At 55.0% G+C, this 12970-nt stretch overlaps 7 protein-coding genes across 7 annotated transcripts; 4 read left to right on the top strand and 3 right to left on the bottom strand.

Annotated features, from left to right (window-relative positions):
- Positions 1 to 1417: 1417 nt before the first annotated feature.
- J3458_014509 (uncharacterized protein) lies at positions 1418 to 3047 on the top strand (the record flags this gene model as incomplete). Its single annotated transcript, XM_066120599.1, has 2 exons — positions 1418 to 1870; positions 1945 to 3047. Exons 1-2 carry the CDS (start codon positions 1633 to 1635, stop codon positions 3045 to 3047), a joined length of 1341 nt encoding a protein of 446 aa, XP_065974434.1. The 5' UTR covers positions 1418 to 1632.
- Positions 3048 to 3305: 258 nt separating this feature from the next.
- J3458_014508 (uncharacterized protein) lies at positions 3306 to 4450 on the top strand (the record flags this gene model as incomplete). The annotated part of the gene is made up of 2 exons (XM_066120598.1): positions 3306 to 3493; positions 3595 to 4450. 2 exons carry the CDS (start codon positions 3306 to 3308, stop codon positions 4448 to 4450), a joined length of 1044 nt encoding a protein of 347 aa, XP_065974433.1.
- Positions 4451 to 4559: 109 nt separating this feature from the next.
- On the bottom strand, positions 4560 to 4901 carry J3458_014507 (uncharacterized protein; the record flags this gene model as incomplete). Its single annotated transcript, XM_066120597.1, has 1 exon — positions 4560 to 4901. One exon carries the CDS (start codon positions 4899 to 4901, stop codon positions 4560 to 4562), a length of 342 nt encoding a protein of 113 aa, XP_065974432.1.
- A 1574-nt stretch (positions 4902 to 6475) lies between these two features.
- Positions 6476 to 8252, top strand: J3458_014506 (uncharacterized protein; the record flags this gene model as incomplete). Its single annotated transcript, XM_007816440.2, has 4 exons — positions 6476 to 7363; positions 7434 to 7563; positions 7621 to 7762; positions 7820 to 8252. The coding sequence occupies 4 exons, from the start codon at positions 6476 to 6478 to the stop codon at positions 8250 to 8252; spliced, it is 1593 nt and encodes a 530-aa protein (XP_007814631.2).
- A 233-nt stretch (positions 8253 to 8485) lies between these two features.
- On the bottom strand, positions 8486 to 9769 carry J3458_014505 (uncharacterized protein). The gene is made up of 2 exons (XM_066120596.1): positions 9602 to 9769; positions 8486 to 9548 (listed from the first exon to the last, which is right to left on the bottom strand). Exons 1-2 carry the CDS (start codon positions 9613 to 9615, stop codon positions 8948 to 8950), a joined length of 615 nt encoding a protein of 204 aa, XP_065974431.1. The 5' UTR covers positions 9616 to 9769; the 3' UTR covers positions 8486 to 8947.
- Positions 9770 to 9995: 226 nt separating this feature from the next.
- On the bottom strand, positions 9996 to 10816 carry J3458_014504 (uncharacterized protein; the record flags this gene model as incomplete). Its single annotated transcript, XM_007816439.2, has 3 exons — positions 10725 to 10816; positions 10204 to 10453; positions 9996 to 10133 (listed from the first exon to the last, which is right to left on the bottom strand). Exons 2-3 carry the CDS (start codon positions 10309 to 10311, stop codon positions 9996 to 9998), a joined length of 246 nt encoding a protein of 81 aa, XP_007814630.2. The 5' UTR covers positions 10312 to 10453; positions 10725 to 10816.
- A 1043-nt stretch (positions 10817 to 11859) lies between these two features.
- Positions 11860 to 12684, top strand: J3458_014503 (uncharacterized protein; the record flags this gene model as incomplete). Its single annotated transcript, XM_007816438.1, has 1 exon — positions 11860 to 12684. One exon carries the CDS (start codon positions 11860 to 11862, stop codon positions 12682 to 12684), a length of 825 nt encoding a protein of 274 aa, XP_007814629.1.
- Between the last annotated feature and the right edge of the window lie 286 nt (positions 12685 to 12970).

Here is a 12970-nt window from a genome sequence, read left to right as displayed (position 1 = left end):
GTCATTCACAAGTCGCAAGCCGCTTCCGAGAGACACGCGTCGCCCAACCATTGCATCCCTTCTGGACGCCAGACCCCTTATCGGAAAAAAGATTCTAAATGTCTACTGAACTCCATGATTTAGGCCAGCCGGCCTGGTCTGTAGATTGGCAGAAAGTGTATGCCACCAGACGTCTATGGTCTACGCTGGCAGGACGGCTTAATCACGTCAAGAGCCTCTGGAAGCCCACACACGATGACTTTCAAGCCTTTGGCAGTTATGTCACCCAAATCAGCTTTCCTGATATCTTTCAAGCTTTGATTTCTTCATTGTGTGATTTTTTTTTCTGGCTCCTTCCCGAACCTCTAATCGGACATCTCCCAAGATTTTAGCCAAGAGTCGTCGAGCAGCTGTTTTGGAGTTTTGCGGTCCTCCGGCCGCCACGTTAGCATCCCCTTTATAAAATTCAGGAACATTTCCTTGTTCCTCCCGGCGAGAACAAGCTCGGCCTTCTCCAGGCTATTGCCCTGAGGGATGGGGCAATCCGCAATCCATTGGCCTGTGTTCACAAGACAACATTAATCTGGCACTCGAAAAACAACGCAAGTTCCCATGCATTGATATGGCAGAGTTGATGAAAAATGCAGATGTCTTCTCGCTTTGGATGACTAGTAATTATTTGCACCAATCAGAACGTCAACTTGGCGCTAACTGCCACCGTGACCGCATGTTTTTAATTACCTAGGTAGCTAGGTAGTTTTCGGCTTCTATGTTTTGCACTTGTCGTGGCATCTGCCCCTGTAGTGAAGATTTCTTACTTCTTTTTGTATCAATCACAGTAAGTCTGGTTGGAGTTGGGGAGGTGGGGGGGAGTGTTTGGGTCTTAGGGTGCTCACCTGATACTAGCCCCACAGAGTTTAGCGGTTAGGGTTAAGGTTAAGAGTCAGGGTTAACCCGTAAGATATGACTAAATTGGCCTGGGAGCTGTTATCGGATGAGTACTCATGACAGCGACCTACTATCATTTTATTTACCGCCACCTCTTGGGGCTGGCAGAGCTGGCAAGGGAAAAAATGGGGTCTTCTGGGCGGCGACACTGAGAATCATTAACTTGACTAGACCTTGACTTCTTGATAAATCCTTCGGCTTAAATAAGTACCTATTCTTACCTATTTAAGTTTATAGGTACCTACGGGTTTCATTTTTTTTCTTTACATCTATTTGCATTTACGGGTGCCCGTGGATATCCGCAACTTTCACCGGGTACCCAAGGGTGTCCATGGGTATTCGTTCTTACACTTGACCTTCTTGGTCTTAACCGCCCGGCCCCGTCGGGTTCCCGGATTCCGGATGGGGTGAGGAACGTCGGCGTGGGTCCGAATCCGGATGGCTGGACTCTGCTTTTTTTCTTTCTCAAAAAAACTTATTTGATTCACTGCAATTTTGAATCTTCTGCAGAGCCATGGCTAAATCTGCGCCAGTAAAGCCAAAGTACGAATTTGGCGGCCCGTACGATTCACCCCTTCTCCTATTCTGCCCCCCTGTTTGAGACGAATCTAACCACGGTCAACTTTTGAATCCAGATTAGGTGCCACTGCCATCGCTTTTGGTCTGCCGGCTCTGCTGTATGCGTTCTTCTTCACTTGCAATGACATGACTGGCTGTCCTGCACCCGCACTATTAAGCCCGCGAACTCTCTCATGGGAGGTGCTCAAATCCCAGATTCCGTGGCCGGAAAATGGCCTCGCCGGTTTTGCAAGCTGGAAAGCAACCGGCTGGATGCTGGGCTACTATCTTCTCAGTTTGCTCCTCTACCGCGTGCTCCCGGCCACTGAGGTATACGGCACCAAGTTGAGAGAGTCGGGTCGACCCCTGAAATATCGGTTCAACGGTACGTTTGCAGATTTTGCGAGACAGCAGAACTCCGGTCACAAGAGCCCGTACTGATTCAATGGGCCGGGTTAGCATTCTCGTCTACGGTGGTGCAGCTGGCCGCATGTGCCGTGGGGACCTACATTTACGGCGCAGACTTTGCCGTCTGGACTTTTATCGACAGCAACTACCTGCAGTTGCTGACGGCCAGCCTCGTCCTTGCGTACGCCATCTCGGCTTTCGTGTACATCAAGAGCTTTTCCGTCAAGCCTGGCAACAAGGATCTGCGAGAACTATCTCGAGGGGGCCACACTGGAAATGTAATCTACGACTTCTACATTGGCCGCGAACTGAATCCTCGCGTCACCCTCCCATTCTTTGGCGAGATTGACTTGAAGGCCTGGCTTGAAATGCGACCTGGCCTGACGGGATGGGCTCTTCTCGACCTTGCCTTTGTTGCGAAACAGTACCGCAACTACGGATTCCTTTCCAACAGCATTCTATTCATCACGGCGGTGCAGATATATTATGTCCTTGAGGGGCAGTATGCCGAGACGGCTCTGCTAGGCATGATGGACATAACCACTGATGGGCTGGGATTCATGCTCACCTTTGGAGACATCGCCTGGGTCCCCTTCTTGTACTCGACGCAATGCCGGTACCTGTCCATTCACCCGGTCCATCTGAGCTCGGCGGGAATCGCGGCAGTGGGCGTAGCCTTCGCCATTGGCTTCTTCATCTTCCGCTCGGCCAACAACCAAAAGGCCCTCTTTCGACAGTCCCCAGACGACCCGAGAGTTGGCCGCATGTCGTACATACAAACCAGGCGCGGCACTCGACTTCTCACGTCTGGCTGGTGGGGCATGGCCCGTCACATCAACTACTTTGGCGACTGGTTGCAAGCCTCTCCATTCACCCTACCTACGGGCATTGCTGGCTACGTCATGTTGCCCGCTGGAAGTGCCGTGGCCAACGCCAGCGCGGGAGGCTTCGCCATGGCGGATGGCCGAGAGGTGAGGCAGGAGGGTGCTCGGGGATGGGGAATGGTTTACACGTACTTGTACGCGCTGTACTTTGCCATGTTGCTTATCCATCGTGAGGGCCGGGATGATGCGGCGTGCGGCGAGAAGTATGGCGAGGACTGGGAGAGGTACAAGAAGCAGGTCAAGTGGCGCATCTTGCCCGGCGTGTACTGAGCGGACGCACAATGCATACATGTGAAGATGGGAAAAGGGGGGCACATATTCGCAGCCATGCAACGACGCCAAGTTGCGCCTTCGGCGGACAGCAGCGCCCCACCGCGGCGGACTTGGGCCGCGATGGCCCGAGTTGTCCAAACTGTCAAACCATACATGTCAAGTATAAATCAAACATTGAAGAGACTACACCGAGAAACAGTAACAACATTGCTTCCAATCAGTTCTGTAATCTGTTTGCAAAATCAAAAACACATCATGGCCACCGTCACCCTGCCCGAGCCCTTTGCCAGCATACCCCGAGAGTCATTTCTCTTCGGTCCCTCGCCCATCCAGCACCTGCCACGCATGTCCAAGGCGCTCGGAGGAAAAGTCAACATCTACGTCAAAAGAGAGGACTGCAACTCTGGTCTCGCATACGGCGGAAACAAGACCCGTAAACTCGAGTATGCTCCCTCCGTTGCCTCCCCATCTGTTCCCCCCCCAGCTGCCGTTCACGCCATCACCACCATCCCGAGGACGTGAGACTCACGCCGAAAACCCCCAGATATCTCGCGTCAGAAGCCCTGGCACAAGGCTGCGATACCCTCGTGTCCATCGGAGGCGTACAGTCAAACCACACCCGCCAGGTATCAGCAGTAGCCGCCAAGCTCGGCCTCAGGGCCGCCACCGTCCAGGAGCACTGGGTCGACTGGCAAGACGCCGGCTACGAAAAGGTAGGCAACATCCAGCTCTCGCGCCTGATGGGCGCCGACGTGCGCCTCGACCCGTCCACCTTTGGCATCGAGCACAAGACCACGCTGGCCAAGCTCACCGCCGACATTGAGTCCAAGGGCGGCAAGCCCTACTACATCCCCGCGGGCGCATCCGACCACCCGCTCGGCGGCCTCGGCTTCGCCCGCTGGGCTTTCGAGGTCGAGGCCCAGGAGAGGCAGATGGGCGTCTTCTTCGACACCGTCCTTGTCTGCGCCGTCACGGGCTCGACCTTTGCCGGCATGATTGCGGGCTTCAAGCTCGCCCAGAAGCAGGGCTCCCGCCCGCGCAGGCTCATCGGCATCGACGCCTCGGGGAAGCCCGGCGAGACTTTCGACCAGGTCCTCCGCATCGCCAAGTTCACCGCTGCCAAAATCGGCCTGTCCGAGGACGACGTCACGGAGCGGGATGTCGTCTTGAACAGTGACTACAATGCCGGCGTCTACGGCATCCCGGACGAGGCGACCATTGACGCCATCAAGTTTGGTGCCCGGACAGAGGCTTTTATTACCGACCCCGTGTATGAGGGCAAGAGCCTGGCGGGCATGATGGGACTGATTAGGTCGGGGGAGATTTCTGCCGGGAATGTGCTGTATGCTCACCTGGGTGGGCAGTTGGCTCTGAATGCGTACTCGGAACTTGGACTGTAAGAGACACGGCAATGGTTCATGGCTTTTTGGGTTTGTCGGGGAAATGATGGGGGGTCCTCCTATTCACTAGGCAGGACGATGAAAAACGACCTGGTTATCTTGTTGGTAATTAGTAATCCGGATACAAGAAAAATCCATACGCAGCATCGCGGTTTGGCTGTGTCGGGAATGGCTTGCTTCGTTTTTCAGAATCGTTACGTCCACCGGCAACTGATGATCCGTGTGTACGAGGAAGCTGAGTTACGGCCACCCAATCAACGGCTCTGTTCGTATTCAGCTCATGCGGTGGTGTTGTGTTTGCCGAACAACTGTCTCGGGTCATGCATGGCATGGTTGCACGTAGCCTCATGTCCAATGGTATGGTGCCGGATGAATGCAGTACGTCTGTGAATGCTACAGAATAAATAGCCTCTTGGGCGACCACGATCCAGCCGTCAAATCTTGTCGTCATGGGCTAGCCCTTGCCGAACGACTCGAAAACACCATTTGACCAACTAGCAACAACCAACGGACGCAACTCAATATGAACAGCCTTGTGAGACTTATTCTTGTGGCGACAGTGTCCGTTTCTGCTGTGCCCCAACTGGCCGATTGTAATAATGATTGCATTCCTGTTCCACCGCCTTGCGCCAGCGGCTGGGTACGTGAGGCTACGTTATTGTCTCTTGATAATCTTGTTTTTAAAGCGGTGCTGATGATCTTGATGGTGTAGCATGTTGTTGGCGAGGTGGGTGCCCGCTGCATTTTCATCCTACTGCTTGAGCCGTTTGTCACTGACTCGATTATTCATAGTCTCCGTGTTTTAAATGCTGCCGAGGAGGCATCGAATAGGCAATCTCTGTGATGAAGAGGCTTGGGGGCACGTAAGTGGTGAGCCTCTCGAGTCTGGTGCGTTGGTCGGCCAGAAACGGCAACAGCAAATTGCATTATAGTTCCATGGGGATTCTAGTATTTCTGCATCATTTCCGTCGAGATTTTTGGCGCCGTATGATCGTGACACTCTTTCTGCCCTGATTCGGCCACGGCTACTACGTCTTCTTGCACCGAAGACCCGCGACAGTAGGCAAGACGCCCGATTTCAGTACGACAAGATGTGCAGCTAGTGCGATGGGTTTAGATTCTAGGGCAAAAGATCCCTACTGTCCCATTTGCAATGACCCCAGGGGCTAGGTTTCTGCGGATGTACATACGGAACAAGCTGCTATGCATCAAGTCACGATGCTTTGAAGGCGGCAATACTTCCTACGGACAAAAGATGTTATCTTCTACCACATAGAATCTCAGTGGCTGTTTATGTTTTTAATGAGTCTGTGTTGATGAATTGTTTCCCTGCGTGACGACTTGACGTATTGCAATACATGGTCAGTTTAAGAAGCACCCGGAGCCATAGCAAAGAAGCAACCTCCCTTTTACTTGCAATCAACCCTTTTTTAACGCCAACTCTATTCTCCACGACAATGACCTCACTGTAAGCCGCACCGCCTCCAAAGTACAGATGCTGGCATCAGCCTAGTTTCCTATTCGGGCAGCTCATAATCTTCCGGTGGCTTCGCAACACGCACTTCGGCTTGAAGCCGAAGCCATGGAACCTAGATGGCAGAAGATCAGGCACGCAACTGCAGAGCCTGAGAAGCGCCAAGCATGTTTTTTTGTATGCCTCCCTTGTAAGCGTGTGACTTGACCAATGTCGTGGCTATTACTACATTGCTACCCGTCGAGTTGCCCCAAAAACAAGCGTGAAATTAGAAAGTCGACGGTCCATCTTTAATATATGGCATGGCAAAGATAGCAGGCCACTAGTTACTACTAGTACTACGACTAAGAGGCTGGGATGACATGGTGCCATCAAGACGATGCCGTCAAGGTGACTGCAAAGTATATAGATATCAGTTCTTACCGCCTCGAGCCAAAGCTATTTTCCCAAGTCATCTTGCCTTGGCCACCTTCCAGCCGCGTCTCCCCCCGAAATCTATTGCACAATAATTGGCGATATTTTCAGCAATGCGTGTAAATAGCTTCATTGGCATGGCAGCAAACCTCTTGCTTGCTATGCCATCAGCGGCTCGCATCAACCGAGTTCACCTCAACGGACTACCACCGCCTCCGCCCAAAGATGACGACTTGACCAAGAGATCCCGTCGCCCAACCCACGAAGGCACTTTCCAGCAACTCATAGACCACAGCAACCCCGAGCTCGGCAGGTTCTCCCAACGCTATTGGTACAACGCGGATGACTATGCCGGGCCTGGCTCCCCGATAATACTGAACGCGCCCGCTGAAGACGAGGGCGACGCCTTCTATGCTACCAAAGAATCCCTCGCGGGAAGATTTGCTCAAACCAATGGCGGTGCCGTCATTGTCCTCGAGCACCGGTACTGGGGCAAGAGTTCTCCTTTCGACAACCTGACCACCACCAACCTTCAGTACCTCAACCTCGACAACGCCATCCAAGACCTCATCTACTTTGCTCACAACGTCGAGCTGCCGTTCGACCTCCAAGGGACATCAAAGCCAACCAAGGCACCGTGGGTGCTGACCGGCTGCTCGTACTCTGGTGCCCTCGCGGCGTGGACGCACCACCAGGCCCCGGGCACATTCTGGGCATATCACTGCTCAAGCGCCGTCGTCGAAGCCATTCCCGGCTTTTGGCAGTACAACCAGCCCATCAAGGAGGCCATGCCCAAAAATTGCAGCACGGATATGCAAAGGGTCATGAGACACATCGACGGCATCCTATCTGACGGCACAGAGGACCAGAAGCATGCGCTGAAGAAGAAATTCGGCCTGGAATCTCTCACCCACGACGACGACTTTGGCCAGGCTCTCATCGGCGGTCTCCAAAAATGGCAACACACCGTGTTCTTCAAGACGAAGAAACCGAACCCCCTGTACCAGTTGTGCGACTACCTCGAGGTAACATCCCACGCTACTGCTTGGTCTATACTCGAGCACAATGGAGCACCATCTAACATGATGTAAACAGAACGTCTTCCCGGTGCAAAGTAGCCGCATAATTGGCGATCGACCTGCCGTTCCAGGGCCGGAAGGTGTCGGTACTGGCAAAGCCCTCGATGGCTTTGCCAAGTGGTCCAAAGACGTCTATCTGCCCGGAGGTGAGTACTTGCGATGACAATACGGCGCACCTCTCAGGTACTGACAGGGGCGCATAGCATGTGCGGAATTCGGCTACTGGACGGACAACAACACGGTAGCGTGTATGGACATGAACAACAAGGACAACCCCATGTACAAGGATCTCTCTGTAAGCAACACGGTCAACAGACAGTGGTACTGGCTGCTGTGCAACGAGCCGTAAGTACGACCCGTGCGGACGGCAAAAACGCACCATCCGGCTAATGGCACTCCCAGGTTCGAGTGGTGGCAGGTCTCGGGGCCCGACGACATCACGGGCCTCGCATCCAAGCACCTGGGCCTTGGCTACGGGCGCATGCAGTGCAGGAACATGTTCCCGCGGGAAGGCAACCACACGTACGGCCTTGCTCTCGGCCGAACCGTCAACGACATGAACCAGAAGACGGGCGGCTGGAGCCGCGTCAACACCACGCGCCTGATGTGGGTGAATGGCGAGTACGATCCGTGGAGGCCGGCCACGGTGTCGGCAGACGCTCGGCCGGGCGGCCCCTTGAGGTTCACGCCCGAGGCCCCCGTCTGGGTCCTTCCCAAGGGCGTGCACTGCAGCGACTTGCTTACCAGGAATGCCGATGCGAACCCGGCGCTTCGCAAAATTGTCGACGACATCTTGATCACCATGAAGAAGTGGGTGGGTGAATACTACAAGTGAAGGGGCGGGACGGCAAGTCGACATGAAATTAGAGTTTGGTGGACCTTTGCTAAAAAGGCACTCTAGTTTGAAGCATAGTTCCAAGTCTTGACGTGCAAGTCTTCTTCTGCCAATGTGGATTGGTGTTCAATATTGTTTTTGGTCGATTGAACACGGAGTATCAGAGCCCGAGACTCGAGAGTGTGGCCATGGACGTCCTCTCTACGCAAGTAGGAAGTGCGCATACAAATGATGATGGATGTCTGGTGTATTGGACGTCATTTCCATGTTCTGACTAGCTGTAGCACTTTTCTTCTCGTAGAACAAGACCAAGAACCAAATACTTGTTGTCATGGCCTTTCCTGAGCAGCATACAAAGTCCATCCCTCGAAATGCGCTCCTTCTGCTACACCCACTCGTCGTAACAACATGTCTTTTCTTGAACAAAAAGCATCAAGATGGACCACTCTCCGTCGGGATCGTTGAGGATTCAAATAGACATGTCTCATTCAAGGGGCGTCAGTCAAGCACATACCATCGTCAGCTTCAATGTTGCCAATGCTATTTTGTATCCCTACCTAGACCCCCCCCAAGGTCATTGTCATCAATGGTCATAAATATACAGGCATCTCAGCGTAAAAGGAAAAGGTCGTTTTTCTTCTCCTTCTCTTGATAGGCCATGCATTGCACATGGCAGCATCTCACTCCAGCGTGTTTCAATCGGTAGCCAACTTCCACAGCCCGTCGCCCAGGTAATGCGCGTCTTCGACCACGGGCCCCTTGCCCTTGGCCTTGACCTCGTCCGTTCCGCAGACGAGCGTGCCCACGGCGCACGCCGCCTCCTTGCCCTCGGCCATGATGACGACGGGCTCGCCCTTGTGCAGCTCCCTGCTCCAGCGGCCGTCGGCGTCGGCCCCCTGGTCCATCTCCTTGCCCTCCTCGAGCTGCGCGGCGGCCCCCTCGACGGGCAGCCTCCCCCCCTTGGACGTCAGCCCGGGGGCCATGAGCGTCGCGCCCATGAGCACGAAGCGGATGGCGCCCCTGTCGATGCGGATCGTCGGGAAGCCCTGCGGGAAGCGGTGCACGAGCTTCAGGTGCGGCATGATGGCGGCCGTGTTGTCCTGCTGGTAGAAGAGCGGCTCCGAGTCCAGCACGTACAGCGTGTTGCGGTCGGGCAGCTTCATGCTCGCCAGCGACGCCTTCTTGGGCAGGATCTCGTCAATGTGCGGCGTCAGCAGGGGGTACGTCGTGAGCAGCGACTGGCGGAGGGACCGCTGCACCGACGACTTGAGCTTCTGCTTGGGCGAGGGGGTGATGCTGCGCTTGTCAGTTTGGTGGACCGGGTTTTGTGTGGTCTGGGCACGGCGTACTCCTTTTTGAACATCTCGGGGGTTTGTTCTTGAGCTCTTCTTGAATCCGGCGTTGAGCTTGGAGGATGTTATGGATGGCGGGGTGGCATACGACGTACTGTACGAGGCAAAAAGTTGGTGCCCCGCTGGCCTGGGATGGCGGGGTAAAGACACGACATGCAATACCGGGGGGCAGTCAAGGTTGCTCGTAGCGAGCAGAGCATCTACTTGGAGCAATAGGATTGAATGAGGGCAGCTGGACGGATGGGTGTGGTGAAGGGTTGAAGAAGGATGGATTTATTAAGAAACTCTAATTTGTTGGTTTGTAGGTGTGAAATACAGCATGACGTATCCAAGCGCTTGTTCGACATCCCGGGGCCATCAAACCCGAGCAGGCACAGGCAGCTTCGAGAGACTACCCGTGGGTGACGTGGGAGACGGTACCCTTATCGTCCAGGTGGACGTTGAGCCGGTTCTCTTTGAAGTCCATGGTGACGCCTTCGCCGGGGCCGATGACACGGTGCTCCTGCGGGAGGTCTTTCTTGCAGAAGAGCTGCGGCGGCGACGGTAAGCACGTGGACGCACAGAAACAGGGTGCGTGTTGTTCCTCTCGGCTGACTTACCGTCTCGGTGTGCTCGGTGTCGGATAGTTTCTTGCCGACGAGCTTGTTTTGCCATTCTTCAGTCTTGCTGCCGGGCTGGCTGGTGATTCCGGGCACGACAAGCGGCATGGTGATGATGGGTCTCGGGATAGACAGATACTCGGGGTTGACTTGGGGGAATTGACTGAAAAAATTCGCCAGAACGGGTAGTCAAGTTGATGAAGGTGTGCGAACTTGGAGGACGGAGCACCAAGGGGAATTATTTATACACCTAGTCGTCATTTAAGGTTAACGAACTGGACATAAACTTGGCACCTCAACCTGCTTTGTAGGGTAAGTCGAGTGGACGCGGTGACGAATTGGTGTCGTGGGCGATGACGTCGTTGGCTAACGTCGGTGCGCATCAATGGCACATTCGAGAGAACCGGATGGTGCCGCAGAGCAGACCAATCGCTTCCGTTTCAGAGACGTCAACGGTGCTTTTTCGTCAAGGGTCTGCAAGGGGCCGTCTTTGTTCACGTCAACTGCGCTTTTTCACGCACAGGCTTCTGGGAACCGAGTCCATGGCAGCAGAGCCAGGTTTCCCAGTTGAATGCAACCGCAAATTGTGGCGGGAAAAAGGCCAGGATTCAACAAGATAACTGGACAAGATGTTTGCAGAGCCGGCAAAAGCCGTAACGCATTTTGCCTTGGCCGTGATGCAGCATGAGTGATGGCTCGACGAGTGGCCATGCGCCGCCGCCCCCTTATTCTGGGTGTGACAAAGGGGCCTGGACGGATAGCTCCGGACCCCAGATTCTGCAGCCCGCCCGCCTTGGTGGCGAAGACTTGTTCTGTCCTTGAAAGATGAGACGTCTGGCCCCATACATAGAGTGCGGCTGAACACGTCAGGATATTTTGGAACCCCAGAACCCAGGGACAGGAGGGCAACTAACTAGCAGTAAGTACCAGAGAAATTACATGGTGGAAATATTAATTCACAACCAACTACGGAGTAATGCTCTGTGGAGCAGGTCGAGGTGCTAAATATAGCCAGCCCAGAAACTGACCGGTCGACAGCAAAACGGGGGCCAGGGTATCTTGCTGCCAGTTGCTGCCAGTCAACTTGGCTCCCCGTCGTGATACAAGGCTGGTTGCCCGTCGTCCATCCGCTGCCGCACAGCCCAAACATCGACGCAAAGGCCCTCAGTGCTGCTGAAATGCCCAATTGCACTCGAGTGCTCTGGCCCGTCAGCCACATTATCAGACCAGTTGACCAGACTGAGCTAGGGCTGACAGCGCCTCCATCTCCATACCGGACCAGACCGTTCTCATAAATGAGGGCACCACTTTGGTCCAATTGATGGACCGACCCATCCCGCCAGCTACTGGGTCCGAGCCGCGCTCCCTTTTTCGCTTCCCAACGAGAGCCTCATTCCTCTGTTGGCTGCCTTTCCCTCATTTTCCAAACACCTCCAAGCAAAAGAGCCGACAATCCATCTCGCCCATGTCTCCCTGACAAAAAGCGTCTTCCTCCCCGTCCTGTCTAATCCTTTGCCTCGCACCCGTCCCTGCCGGGCGCCGCACCTATACTTTAGCTGCTTCTTCTCTACGGGGTCCAGTTTTTGCCGCCCGAGTGAAGATCCCAGACCCCTGATCCAAACCACCTCCCCAAAAAATATCACCACTCTGCATACGATGCGGTCCTTCTCCCTGGCCGCGCTGCTGCTCGCCAGTACCGCAGCAGCCCTCCCCCGAAACGAGTGCTTCCGCGTCCACAGCAAAGACCTCGCCGAGTACACCGACTGCGGCAACCGGGCCGCCGTAAGCCAATGCCTCGCCTCGCTGTCCAGCTTCGAGCCAAGCGACCTCGAGCCATGCTACACCAACGCCGGCTGCTCGGCTAGTCAGGCGGCCCTCGACGCCCAGTACATCACGACGCGGTGCCAGGAATACAGCAGCGGCGGCGGCAGCGAGCTGCGAAAACGCTTCCGCGCCGCCCTGGAGCCCGTCCAGGCCACGCAGGCCGTCGCCGCCGCCGCCGCTCACCTCCTCGCGCGGGCGACGACGACGCCAGCCCCCGTCAGGAAGGGCGCCGACTGCTTCAGCGTCAGCGAGTTCCCCACGTCGAGCTGCGACGTGGCCACGGAGAACGGCAAGGCCGTGACGCGCACCTGCACGCCCTCCAAGGGCACGTCGAGCGAATGCCTCTCGGGCTGGATCTGCACCGTCGACAACGCCCACCAGGACATATGCATGAAGACGCAGCCCATCGACACGGGAGGCATCATCATCGCCATCGTCTTCGCCGCCTTCTTCGCCATCGGCCTCGGCTACCTGACCTTTGCCTGCTGCCGCGAGCGCAAGCACCACAAGCGCGTCGCCGCCAAGGCAGAGGCCGTTGCCCTCGCCCGCGCCGCCACCAAGAAGCAGCGCTCGCAGGAGGCTCGTGCGCCCCTGATGCAACAGACGCAGGAAGCTGCTAGTCCCAACCCTTTCCAGGACCAGCCCGGCAATGCTTAGACTTTTCTTTCTTTTTTTTTCTTCTAGCGGAATGAGAATTGGGGGGATGGATGGATGGATGGATGAACGTTGATAATTTTTTGGGGGGGGCCAAGTACCAACGACCACCAGGTTGTACTGTGGAATAACAGATATTTTGGGGAGGAAAACGAATGTGGGAGATGGTGAGGGCTTCCTTCCCCCCTTCTGAACCAGCGAGGTCCATTTTTTTTTTTTTAAAAAAAAAAAAAAACCAACTTTGGATTGAAACGAAACGGAATTTTTTTTCTTGGTTCGGCATCTTGTA

This window comes from Metarhizium acridum (genome assembly GCF_019434415.1).
Source record: "Metarhizium acridum strain ARSEF 324 chromosome Unknown scaffold_320, whole genome shotgun sequence".
NCBI lineage: Eukaryota > Fungi > Ascomycota > Sordariomycetes > Hypocreales > Clavicipitaceae > Metarhizium > Metarhizium acridum.
Note: the sequence above shows the minus strand (reverse complement) of the source record. Positions and strands in the feature narration are given on the sequence as shown.